The 13812-nt window shown below is 40.5% G+C and overlaps 1 protein-coding gene across 3 annotated transcripts in view; it reads right to left on the bottom strand.

Moving 5' to 3' along the window:
- Positions 1-13812, bottom strand: part of MAPKBP1 (mitogen-activated protein kinase binding protein 1) — a 166980-nt gene that overhangs the window by 103012 nt on the left and 50156 nt on the right. For all 3 annotated transcript variants that reach the window (XM_070757379.1, XM_070757389.1, XM_070757398.1), the window contains exon 3: positions 2365-2456. In XM_070757379.1, coding sequence (XP_070613480.1) covers positions 2365-2456 — 92 coding nt within the window. The remainder of the gene's footprint in view (positions 1-2364; positions 2457-13812) is intronic.

Genomic DNA, 13812 nt, shown 5'->3' with positions numbered 1-13812 from the left:
CCCTTCGCTCTTCTTAGCCATTTTACTCTGTTTGCACAGAAAGAGAATATGCTAGGCCCATGCAAGGAAGAGAGACTGGCTCCAAGAAAAGACTATGGGCCCTTTTTCCTAAATCTGTCTTTCCAAAACAGCATTCAGTCATCTTTTGCTGAGGTGGGGAGGGAAATTATTATTTACTTATTTTGCAGTGGAACTACACTACCCATACTGTTAGTAAAATCAGAGTAGGGGTGAAATGCTACTGATTCGGTCCAGTTCTGACATACGTTTGGAGAACCAGTAGCGGCAGCAATCAGACATCACCGTTTTCTTGTTTTTAACCCTCTGAGCCTGTGCAAAGCCTTCTGCGCATGCGTAGAGGGTGGGAAAGTGTGTGCGACAATAGCGCAGGTGCGCACAAAGCAGGCACTTCCAAACCCGTAGGGAAGATAAGTAAATTTCACCACTGAATCAGAGCAATAGCTACAGTACTAAGATTGGGCTAGTAGGCAATTGAGAACACAGCAGCAACATCACCAAAGATACTGAAACAAAAAAAATGACATTTTTGTCATTTTTATTATATCTCTTTTTTAAAGGAAAAAAAAAGATGTATTAAACTTGGCAATGTTTATTGGACTGGTTTTTTTTCTTTGGGGGAAAAATAGATTAGATTAAAAATTATGCTGCTGAATTTCCACTTTCAGGATTGGGCGGTGGCAGTGTTTCTCAAATAGTGGGGCGGGGCCCCGGGAAGGGTGCAAAGCGATGCCAGGAGGGGCGCGGAACCCCAGAGGAACGTGCTTCTTTTGCCGCAAGGGGTAGGGGATTTTGCAGCAAACAACAGAAGAGGATAACAAATCCCTGTTTAACATCTGTTTTTAATTATGTAATGCTTTTCTTCTCCCTTCCCCTTTATTCCTATTACCCCTCCCCATCCTTTTTAACTATTTCAATTCAATAAACCTTTTTAAACAGAAAAAAAACCCTTAAGAGACACCATGGAAAAATATTTAACAGGGATGAAAAGAAAGGAGGAGAGAGACGGAGATAATGAGACAAACCTAAGTCTCCCAAAAACCAAGATAAGGAGATATGTAGCGCTTGGCTTCACTGTATGTTTATTGTGTCTAAAAATGTTGACACTGGACAGCATGAAGCCAGATAAATTAAGACGTCACTTAAACACATCCCACCCTAATCACGCTGATTAGTCGCTTGAGGTTTTTCAGTGAAAACATGCTGAATATTGCAAACGATTGCGCGCGTGGAGAGTTGGGGGGGGCGCAAAATGTTTACTTCTTCCTGGGGGGGCGTAACAGAAAATAATTGAGAAACACTAGGCTGGGGGAACCTTCTGCCATCACAAAAAAAATGGAGCTGGGGACAAGGATGATGCGGTCCAAAAACATTTCAGCTAATAATTTTAATCCATTGTTTCAAACTATTGTTTTGATCTCAGTGGATACATGTATAAAGCCTAATTGAAAAATTATGTGAAACCCATTGGTGATTAGTCACCATTTGAAGCATCTTCACCGGCTTGTATGAAAACCCAAAGCACATTTACTAATACTTGCTTCCAGAAGACGATGGAAGGGTTCCACTCACTGAGTTTATCCATCAATTAGGTAATTGTTTTGGCCCATATAAGAAAAACTGGGAAGAACAATCTAATCCCCGGACTAATATTACAACCCAGAACAACTATTCATGCAAAAGGAACTTTGGCTCATAAATCTTCATATCACACAGCTATTTCCCATTCTAAAAGGGCAACTGCAGCTTCATGGGGAATTCAGATTCACATTTTCCTGACTTTTGTTTAACTACCTATATATATATTTTTAAAAACTTAGCAGAAAACAAGAAGAGGAATATTAAAAATAGCAATGCAATAGCAATAGCATTTAAATTTATATATTGTTCCATATTGCTTTAAGAGTTGTTTACAGAGCCAGCATATTGCCCTCAAGAATCTGGATTCCCATTTTACTGAGCTCGGAAGGATGGGAGACTGAATCAACCTTGAGCCCAATCCGGATCGAACTCCAGGCTATGGGCAAAGTTTGCTTGCAATATTGCCTTCTAACCACTGTGCCCCCAAAGAAAGATAATCAGTGCAGTAAACCTTAACAGGTCTAATGTACCTCTTTTCTTTTTTAAGAAAAATGACAAAAAAAGATTTCATTCGTGATGACAGATGACGAATATAAGAGTTTTATTCCCTCTAGCAACAATTTACGTTAACATTGCTTATGCCTTATAATTGGAATGAATTTAGGAGAACATTTCCAAACATCTCACCCTATTACATAACATGTTTGGCAGATTTTATCTCTAAAAAGTCTTGCAGTCATTTAAAGAGTGTCTTTTACAACTTACCCAGCTGGATAAGCAATGAGGCCATTTTTAGGATCACAGGCCAGTCCTCTGCCTCCAGAGACGGTGATTCCCAGCACTTTTTCTAAGGTCACCTAGTTTTTAAAAAATAAATCAAAAGATGATGAATATATAGCATGTACTATACTCTCCTCATTTTATGCATCAGTTTACTCAGTGTATTATTTCTCTCATGGAGATCAGATGACATTCAAAAATCTGTTTTAGAAAACTATGCAATATTTGAACATTCTTCACTTGATAAGGACAGCAAGGGTTATTCTCTTTTTTTTAAATGAAACTTTTGCTATGGAGAATAGCAACTGAAAAGAAGCTGTTTTGAAAATTGCTTCCAAAAGTGAAACCAGCAAGGTGGCAATCATCTGAAAGCCTGACCAGAAGCAACAGGCCAGAACAGACCAGACCAGTTCTGGAGACCTCACCTACAAAAAGATATTGACAAAATTGAACGGGTCCAAAGACGGGCTACAAGAATGGTGGAAGGTCTTAAGCATAAAACCTATCAGGAAAGACTTAATGAACTCAATCTGTATAGTCTGGAGGACAGAAGGAAAAGGGGGGACATGATCGAAACATTTAAATATATTAAAGGGTTAAATAAGGTCCAGGAGGGAAGTGTTTTTAATAGGAAAGTGAACACAAGAACAAGGGGACACAATCTGAAGTTAGTTGGGGGAAAGATCAAGAGCAACATGAGAAAATATTATTTTACTGAAAGAGTAGTAGATCCTTGGAACAAACTTCCAGCAGACGTGGTAGATAAATCCACAGTAACCAGTGTTCCCTCTAATTTTTTTTGGGGGGGTGGTGGAAAAGTATAGTGTCTGAGCGGCAGTCCCTTCGGGACTGGGCGGCACAGAAATATTAAATAAATAAATAAATAAATAAAGATAATTTCAAAATAAAATACTGTACTGTGTGTCTATAACAGTGAGCTCATAATAGGGCAACTCTATCAATATCAAAATGCCACTTAAATAGTTGAGCTAGTTTCAAACTAGATTTTGATTTTCTTTCTCTCTTCCTTACTCCCATTCTTTTTCTTTCTCTTTTCCTTCCTCTCTTTTTTCTATCTGTTTCTCTCTCTTCCTCTCTTCCTCTCTCTCTCCTTCCCTCTCACTCTTTCCCTCTCACTCTTTCCCTCTTGGCTTCTGGGCAGGTTTGGAAAACTCTGAGTTGATGATTTTTAAGTGAGCGATTGCTCACTGCTCAGCTTAGAGGGAACTATGACAGTAACTGAATTTAAACATGCCTGGGATAAACATATATCCATCCTAAGATAAAATACAGAAAATAGTATAAGGGCAGACTAGATGGACCAGGAGGTCTTTTTCTGCCGTCAGACTTCTATGTTTCTATGAATATCTCCGGGACCGCCTTTTGCCGCACGAATCCCAGTGACCGGTTAGGTCCCACAGATTTGGCCTTCTCCGGGTCCCGTCAACTAAACAATGTTGTTTGGCGGGTCCCAGGGGAAGAGCTTTCTCTGTGGCGGCCCCGACCCTCTGGAACCAGCTCCCCCCAGAGATTAGAACTGTCCCCACCTTCCTTGCCTTTTGTAAAGTTCTTAAGACCCATCTCTGCCGTCAGGCATGGGGGAACTGAGACATCTACCCCGGGCCTATACAGTTTATACATGGTATGTTTGTGTGTATGTTTGCTTTTAATAATGGGTTTTTTAGTGTTTTTTAAATTATTAGATTTGTTCTTACATTGTCTTTGTTATTGTTGTGAGCCGCCCCGAGTCTACGGAGAGGGGCGGCATACAAATCTAATAAATAAGAAGAAGAAGAAGAAGCACAGGCCACCCTTGTCCCTGCCAAGATCTTTTCAAATGTCTTGGATCATATTCCAGAGATACATTTGTAAAACTCTTTCAGCAACACTGAATGGGATTCTTAGAGAAAATCCCTCTCCACAGTTTTCCAGAAGACAAGGACAGGTTTCAAAACTTTTAAAGAGGAAAATATACTCTCATCTTTCAAGGCGTTAGGGATTGGACAGTCCTTCAATTCATTCCATTTAACCTGAAGCTAAGTAAGACCTTTCTTTGTAAATTTATTATGAATGTACAGTGTTACCTCTACTTAAGAACATCTCTACTTAAGAACTTTTCAAGATGAGAACCGGGTGTTCAAGATTTTTTTGCCTCTTTTTAAGAACAATGTTCTACTTAAAAACCCAAGCCCAGAAAAATTTTCCCAGGAAATTTGAGAGCAGCACAAAGGTCCAGCCAGTTTCCTACCATTCCCCCTTTAATCCTGGCCATCTCGGGCTTTTCTGGGCTGCCAGAGGAGCCTTTCGGTTTCAGACAAACCGAGGAGTCAACACAGTAAAGGAAAGATGCCGGCTACAAAGTGAGGAAGCGAGAGGACAGGGGAGCCCTTCAGCATGGGAAGGAAAAGGAAGCAGGTAGCAGCAGTAGCAGCAGCAGCCAACTTTCAGTCAAAAGACCCGTCACCTGCCTGGGTTTCTCTCTCTGGCAGTGTATGGGAGGCAGCCTTGTGCTGGGTGTATGGGAGGCGCATGCTCCTCCTCACCACCTCAGAATCCCTCCTCTTTTTTTTTAGCCTTAAAGTTTTGGAATTTTTTTATTCCCCTCACCTCACCATCTTCTTTCGGCAGCGACTGTCTTCTTCCTCCTCTTCTTCCTCCTCCTCCTCCTCCCACCCAAATTCCAAGCTTTTATTTCTTTCTTAATGGGTTTGCATGCATTATTTGCTTTTACATTGATTCCTATGGGAAAAATTGCTTCTACTTACAAACTTTTCTACTTAAGAACCTGGTCACGGAACGAATTAAGTTCTTAAGTAGAAGTACCACTGTATTACCAGCTTAAGTTATTCTGTGGAAATTCTGCAATGATTAAGCCAATTAACATCCCGAATATTAACTATACAATTGAACTTAACAGAATAACCGAGTTGGAAGAGACATTAGAGCAGTGATGGCCTGCTACCGGAATGGTAAGGTGCTACATTCCAGTAGCATTTTTTGGGGATGCATTCATAGCTGTGCCCCCCCCACCCCCCGATGCATGCATGTGCGCCCTGCACAAGATTTGGCTTCTGCACATGCATAGCAAGCGAAATCTCACGTGAAGATGCTTGCGCGAGTGAGATTTCGGCAATTTTCATCAACTTTCTGCTTCTTTGCATGCACGGATGCAAAAAGATCGGCAAACATAGTTGAAATCTCGTTTGTGTGAGCGTCTTCACACAAGATTTTGCTTGCTGCATATGCGCAGAAGCCAAATCTTGCACCGATGGGTGCGCCCATGGCGGCCTCAGAGGGCGCACTGGTAGCGGCAAAGACATCAGGTCTTCATTGCCTTAGAGGTCTTCTAGTCCAACCCCCTGCTCAAGCAGTCTATAGCAGTTGTCCAGTCTTTTTAAAAATTTCCAGTGCTGGATCACGCGCAGCTTCTGGAGGCAAGTCATTCCACTGATTAATTGGCTATTAATTTGGTTATGACCTATAAAGCCCTACATGGCATAGGACCAAACTATCTCTGAGACAGCTGTCTGCCGAACGAATCCCAGTGACCCGTGAGGTCCCACAGAGCGGGTCTCCTCAGGGTCCCATCAACCAAACAATGTCAGCTGCTGGGATCTAGGGGAAGAGTCTTCTCTGTGGGGGCCCCAGACCCCTGGAATCAGCTCCCCACGGAGATTTGCACTGCCCCCACCCTCCTCGCCTTCCGAAAGAGCCTAAAAACTCATCTTTGTCACCAGGCCTGGGGTTACTAGATCTTCCCTCTGACCAACGAATGGTTTAGTACGATTGTTGAATGAATGGTAATGGAAGTTTTTAAAGTAGATTTTTAAGGATTGTTTTTATGTATTAATTGGATTGATTTTATTATTGTCCCTTTATATATGTTGTGAGTCCTTGGAAAGAGTCAGCATACAAATCCAAATCCAAAAATAAACAAACAAACAAACAAACAAACAAATCAATCAATCAATCAATCAATCAATCTTCCCCGGAGTAGCATCACAACATCGGTGCCAATGTTCCATCTGCTCTTTCTACAAATCAACTGCAGTTTTTTAAATTTATTGTACAAACATATTATTTTATTTAAGAGTTAGAACCACTGATGGTATCTTCTGTCCCAGCTCCAAACAGCCTGCGGGGATCTCTCTTAGCCATCCTCCAAAGACTCTAGACTTCTCAAAAAGCTCCCACAAGAACTCTGGTAAGCAGCTTCAGGGCACACCTAAAAAAAATCCTGTGGCACCAGATCACCCATATTTAATCACAAAGATGATTTGTTAAAACAGGCTTTCTCATTTGTAAGATAATTGTTGCTCCCAGGGATATTTCTTAAATACTTCTTTCATTAATCGTTCAGCTAGCCAGCTCTAGAACCAAACCAGAAGTCTGAGGGTAAAAAAGATTCATAACTATCATCAGGGGCGGGTTCCTCTTACTTTCCTACCAGTGCGCTGCATGCACATTGCGGCATTTCGCGCACACATTTTTTCTTCCGCACACGCGCAGAGGCAAACTTTAAGTTTGTATCTATTGTGTGCTTGTGTATTGTTGTGGCTGAAGCTGAAATAGTCATTGACAGGTAGGACATTGTAACAAACAATTTTATGAGCTACAATTAGGTTGGACCAAAGGCGGTGTAATTCTAAGTTGCCTAAGCCCAGAGTTCTCAGAGAGGGGCAGCATACAAATCTAATAAATAATAATAATAATAAATAAACAAAGCATAAGGTATTCTGTTGCAAGCAGAGTAGTGGACAACTCTTCTTGTGAAATATCTGTGGACACGTTCAATTGTATTAATGTCCAATATGTAGCACGGTTTCCAGAGAGATGAGCTGCATTTGAGAATTAGTCTAGCAAATTTTTGGTATGCTCTTGTTAGTAGTGTAATATTACCAGAAAAGAAGCTATGCAAGATTAGGTTTACAACTCTTAATGCCTTTTTGGTGACGTTATTACAGTGGGCTTTGGCACTTAGATCCTTCGATATGAGTACTCCAATGCCTTTGACCGAGTATGGATCTATGAGGTCGTGTTCATTCAGCTTGTATTTTGTGTTCTGATCCTTTTTGCCAATGTCTAATACAGAGCATTCGTTGGTTGAAATTGGAAGTTGCCAATTGTTTAACCATCCTGACACAAGGTCAAGGTATTTTTGAAGGGTAGCAGTATTTGGCAGCAGTTAAATATTTGACATCGAAGAGAGAGCAGATGCTTATAATATGATTGTAAAGATCATTTATGCAAAGTAAAAAGAGTGATGGTCCTAGAACGCTGCCTTGGGGGACACCGAGGTTAATAGCTACAGGATTTGATAAGGCGGTTCATGTCATGCTAGTTAAGCTCTGGTGATGAGGATAAACTCAGCACTTCAAATATTATGACCACGTCAATGTCTTGAATTTATGAAAAATAATGATTGTATTAAAACTTATATAAAGTAGCCAAAGAAAGTTTCCCACAATAGCTGGAAAACTTAGGGGAACTAGCAGAGATGGCCAAATTAATCCAACACTATTTCTACTAGGAAGTCACTTTTGTATTTTGTGCATGAGACAGAAAGAAATGAAGTTTTGATTTTGAGATTTGTTGATTAGACAAGTTTGCTGTTAATACATCTTTTGCAAAAGTAAAAAGACTGTAATGACATTATTTTAGTCTACTGCACCAAAAAGAGTCAGAAGTTAATGCTTTTCTTTCTTCTCCTTTATCTTCTTCCCCATCTTTGCACTTATGTTCATTTTCATATATATTTTATATTTTGATAAATTTAATTTTTTAAAAATATTTTTTAAAAGTAGCCAGCAACATTTCAACATCTGTTGAAATCACTTATTTTATTTTGATCCCTGGCTATTAATTCATGGCCTACCAGACTTATTGTGAACATTCCCAAGCTTTTAAATAACACAAGACTATCAATAGCAATTCTGAACTGGATTACCTGTAACTTAATTTTCATATATTTTATATTCAGTTGATTAATACTTTTTTTCAAAATGCTCAATCATTCAAAGAAATGTGATTCTTCAATTTCAGGGCTTCGTTTTCAAAACCACGAAGAAATTCTGGGAGTGTAGCAAGAGTTTTCAAGCATTTGTATAATTTCACTCAATGCCAACTCTCAGCTGTGCTGGGCAACCTTCTCTTTGTTTTTTATACTATGTGTGAAGACCAAAGTACAGAACAACAGCAGGAGCTGGAATAGGTCAATCTGCATCCTGTGGTTACAGCAACCATTTTACTTGCTCTTTCCATATTGTTTGACTATTGCAACGAGACAAAAACGGAGCCTTTTTTACTTCATCTCAAAAAGAAAGTTGTAATTTTTTAATATGAAAAACTAGTCAATGAAAAGTCTAAGATTTGGGATTTGCAAGGTTTCAAATAGGGGCTGTGCACGGTGATGGTGAATGTTTATTAGAAGTGAGGAGTGGTTCCCCCAGTTCTCTCCTCACTTCTCTTTAACTTTCACATGAAGCTAGTGGGTGAGATCATCTACCAGCATGAGTTGAAGCATTATCAGTACATTGTATGCTTTCTGTTCCTGACTGACAAAGTGATGCCATCAATGTTCTTTCTCAGTGTCTAAAGGCTTTGAGGCTGTGTGGATGGAATGGAACAGGATATTGACCCTGGCAAGACCAAGTAACTATGCTTGTGGGAGATTCTGGATATGAACATTTTGTCTCCGAGTAAGGTAACTCTCTCAAGAAATGACACACAGTTGGATGTACTCTTGGGCTCTCAAGTTCAGTATACATTAAGTGAGTCTCACCATATGGTTGGATAATGTATGTTTTTTTAATTATTACAGCTGCATCATGGGGCTACCTTTGAAGAGCGTTCGGAAACTTCAGATCGTGCAGAATGCGGCCATGAGAGCAATCGTGGGCCTCCCCAGATATGCCCATGTCTCAACAACACTCCGCGGTCTGCACTGGCTGCCGATCAATTTCCAATCACAATTCAAAGTGTTAGTTATGACCTACAAAGCCCTACATGGCATCAGGCCAGAATACCTCTGAGACCGCCTTCTGCCGCACGAATCCCAGTGGCCGATTAGGTCCCACAGAGTTGGCCTTCTCCGGATCCCATTGACTAAACAATGTCATCTGGCGGGACCCAGGGGGACAGCCTTCTCTGTGGTGGCCCTGGCCCTCTGGAACCAACTCCCCCCAGAGGTTAGGACTGCCCCCACCCTCCTCGCCTTTCATAAATTATTAAAAACTCATCTTTGCCACCAGGCATGGGGAAACTAACACACACACCAATTGTCAAGACTGGTGTATGGTTTGATTGGTTGTGTGATTATTCTATTTTATTATAAGGGTTTTAAATTGTATTTTAAAATTGGATTTGTACACTGGATCAAGCCATAATAACAGAAAACAGTTCCGGGAGAAATTCATTGTCAGAATAAGTATCTTGAGGTTGCTTTGCAACAATTAAAAAAAGCTCAACCTATCACACCTAGCATTATTGGACTTCATATGACGCATTTGGTACTGAGTAATTACAGGATGCTATTGTACCTAGAAAGCCTTTGAACATTTCCACCGCATGAGCTTCATTTTAAGATTTTATAATGCACTTCAGATACCTCCCATTTAAACTTAATTTAAGATGCTGGAATAGCTGATTCTTAGCAAGTTTTCATCTCCATTATATTTTTACGGGCTGTGAAAACAAGAATCTGAAAAGGAAGTTAAAAGCTAAGAGTTTTACGACTTTATTGAATAAACAATACACAGTTTCTCCTTATGCTGATCTTCCAGAGGTTTTCCAATTTAACTCCCATTAGCATCAGCCAGCATGACCACACACAAAAAAAGGAATTACAACAAAATTACAAAGAATTACAAAAACAGATCCTTCCCTCTTTTCATTCATTCTCTTTCTCCCCATACTCTATTCTCTTTGGTATTCAACTTACAATAACTTCATTTTGCAGCATCTTAAACACATTTTTAAATCCAAAATGGATGGCTGCATATATTTTTCTTTGGTGCGGGGGTGTTACTTCATCTAAAGCAGGGGTATCAAACTCAAGATGAGTGCTTAGATCTGGTCCACAGGGCCACCCTGGAAACAGCAACAGAGTATCTCCGGGACCGCCTTCTGCCACACGAATCCCAGTGACCACTTAGGTCCCACAGAGTTGGCCTTCTCCGGGTCCCGTCGACTAAACAATGTCGTTTGGCGGGACCCAGGGGAAGAGCTTCCTCTGTGGCGGCCCCGACCCTATGGAACCAACTCCACCCAGATATCAGAGTTGCCCCCACCCTCCTTGCCTTTTGTAAGCTCTTAAAAACCCACCTCTGTCGTCAGGCATGGGGGAATTGAAATATTCCCTTCCCCCTAGGCTTATAAAATTTATGTATGGTATGACTGTATGTATGACTGATCTCTTAAATTGGGGTTTTTAGTTTTTTAATATTAGATTTGTTTACGTTGTCTTTTTATTGTAGTTAGCCTCTCCGAGTCTGCGGAGAAAGGCGGCATACAAATCTAATAAATAAATAAATAATAAATAAATAAAGGACCGGCCCAGGGTGCCTGCGCAACACGGCCCTCCCAAGCTCCATTTTCACTGGCAGAAGGTTGTAGGAGGCCATCGCAGGCAAAAACGGAGCGTGGGGCCCTGTTTTCTCTGGCAAAACACTCAGACCATCACAGGCATCCCCAACATGAGTGATGTCAAGCTGGCCACACCCACCATGAAAACAATCCTAATGCACAGCATTACAAAACATATGATGGAAATGTAAAAAAGAAAAAGGCACTTTTTCCATATGTGGTGGTCCTGCTCTAAAATTCAAAAAATCTGGGAAACAGCTCACAATTGACTCAAGGAAATTACTAAGGAAGAAATAGAGTATTCGCCGGAGGGCATGCTTCTTGGAATTTGGAAAAGATCATACTCTAAACAAACACTTTTCTTATTAACACATATAAACACAGCTACTAGGATTGCGATAGCGCAAACATGGAGAAACGAACAGACCCCCAAAGTAAACTTGATAATAGACAAGATATATACATGTGCAGAAATGGACGAGATGACAAACTTACTCAAGGGAAATAGAATTAATGAATCTGAACGTATGTGGTGTAATTGGCACAAATGGATTCAGAAGAAATCACTTGTACAGTAGGATACAAAATTGCAGTACAAATTGTAAAAAACAACAAATACAGTGGAACCCCGACATAAGAGCTGCTCTACTTAAGAGCAACTCGAGATAAGAGCTGGGAGGGGAGAGATATTTTTGTTCTACTTACAAGCCCAAATTCGAGATACAAGCGCCAAGGAGCTGTTTCCTGAAGCCAAACGCTAACTTCCGCGTTCGGCTTCAGGAGACAGCTGCGAAGCGGCGCGCGTGTTTTAAAAGGTTGCAGCCGGCCTGGGGGGCTCGGGGGGGTGCTTGCAGCTTTCTTTCTTGCTCTTTTTCTTTCTCTCTTTTACCTTCCCTTCCTCTATTTCTTCTTTTCTTTCTCCTTCCCACCTTCTTCCCTCCCTCCCTCCCTTCACTCATTCCTCTCTTACTCTCCCCTTTCATAAGTTTCCTTGCTTCCTTCCTCTGTTCCTGTCCCTTTCCTCTTTCCTTCCTTCCTTCCCACCCTCCGTCCATTCATTCACCCATTCCTCTCTTGATCGCTTAAAGCCGGTCCCTGGTGCAAAAAGGGTTGGGGACCTCTGTCCTACAGGATTGGGTGGCAGAGAAGTTGAACATATGTAAATTTAAAAGTTTAAGAAAGTTTACAAGTTAAGTGAAAGAAACTTCATTATTCATTTATATGTACATGTACATTTCTTCATTAAAAACATGTCTTTCTGCATAATTTAGACTAACTTTGTGAGTTTTTTGAGGGCTGGAACCAATTAAAATTATTTACATTAATTCCTATGGGGAAAAGTCGTTCGAGATAAGAGCTGCTCGACTTAAGAGCCCAGGTCCGGAACGAATTAAACTCGTATCTCGAGGTACCACTGTACCGTTCGAATGCCTTCATTCTGGGTTTTTTATTGCATAGTATTGTTCTTAAGACCTAACCTGATCAAAAACGATTGTAACAGGTAAAAAAGTTGGATAAGTTCTGTAAACTGAATAAACAGCGTGTGATATATGTATTTATGAAAACAATAAAAAGAATTTTTTTTAAAAAAAAAGAAAACAATCCTAATGCAGCCCTCAATGAAATCTAGTTTGGCACCCCTGATCTAAAACCGTCTTGGTAGTTAGTTTTATGATAGCAGCTTTAAAACTAGAACACATTATAATTTAAGCAGGAACAAAACAGGCATACCAAGATTGGAGAGAGGCAATTGTTTAAGTGACCTAAAAATAGTATCCAAAGTATATTAACAAAAGATGTGTCTACCTTGGGTTATCATCTGATCAAACAATTTAACGCAAGAACATTATATAATAAATATATGAAGTGGCATCAATTAATTGCTTGGGAAATTTTTGTAAACCAGATCACAGTATTTATTTATCTAACCCAAATATTTCAGAGGTCAGCCTGTTCTCCAAATGTCAAGAGAAGTGTTGTGTCATTTGTTCCCAAAAATCTTTAGACAGCAGATCCTAGGAGATGAATTAAACAACTCTCTTCTCCAAGTGAAAACACCACACCTCCATCCTAAACATTATAACTGCTTTTAAAACAAAGCAGACTGAGTCAAAACTCAGGCAAACTTTTGGCAAACAAGGAGGTCCGTGCTTCTCCTAGGGCCCCATAGAAAAAAGTCAGGAGAAAGCTAGTTTCTTAGGAAGAAAATTCATGAAATATTAATCTTTCTCATTTCTCAAGTGATCAAAATGTTAATAGCTGGGTGGCTTCTAAATGTTTGTTAATGTTGTGGTTCATTTGGCTGAATGACTAAAAATCATCAAGCTGAATCAATAACCAATCACCTCAATATGAAGCATTCATAATGTGAATCCTTAATTAGACTAAATACCTGCACTTTGATTGCTTTGAGTTGTGCCAAAATGTGGCTGTGGTTATGTGTAGTAGCAATGTGAGTTACATTCCTTGCTTTGTTTATGACAGACACATAAGCACTCCTAAAATTATTTTCCTCTGCAAGTGTGATTCAGTCTATAACTCTGAGATCGCCCACTTTGAAGGAAATATGCTGTGAACATGCTGGAAAATGTCAATCACAAAACCAGATTCCATTATACAATTTCATGTGCAACTATTGGAGGTGGGGCAGTTCTAATGGAACCCTCTAAATGAAACCTGGGCAAGGGGGGGCCCACGGGCCGCATCCGGCCCACCAGCTGTCTGTGACCAGCCCGCCCGCTATCTGTGACCGGTCCGCGGAGGTCGGGGTCCACTCCAATGCGAGGATAAAAGAGTTTGCTGTGTCTGGTGGGGCTCCTCCGGTTCCTGCTTTCCTGATGAATCATGAGG

Source organism: Erythrolamprus reginae, chromosome 1 (genome assembly GCF_031021105.1).
Source record: "Erythrolamprus reginae isolate rEryReg1 chromosome 1, rEryReg1.hap1, whole genome shotgun sequence".
NCBI classification, from domain to species: Eukaryota; Metazoa; Chordata; class Lepidosauria; order Squamata; family Dipsadidae; genus Erythrolamprus; species Erythrolamprus reginae.
Note: the sequence above shows the minus strand (reverse complement) of the source record. Positions and strands in the feature narration are given on the sequence as shown.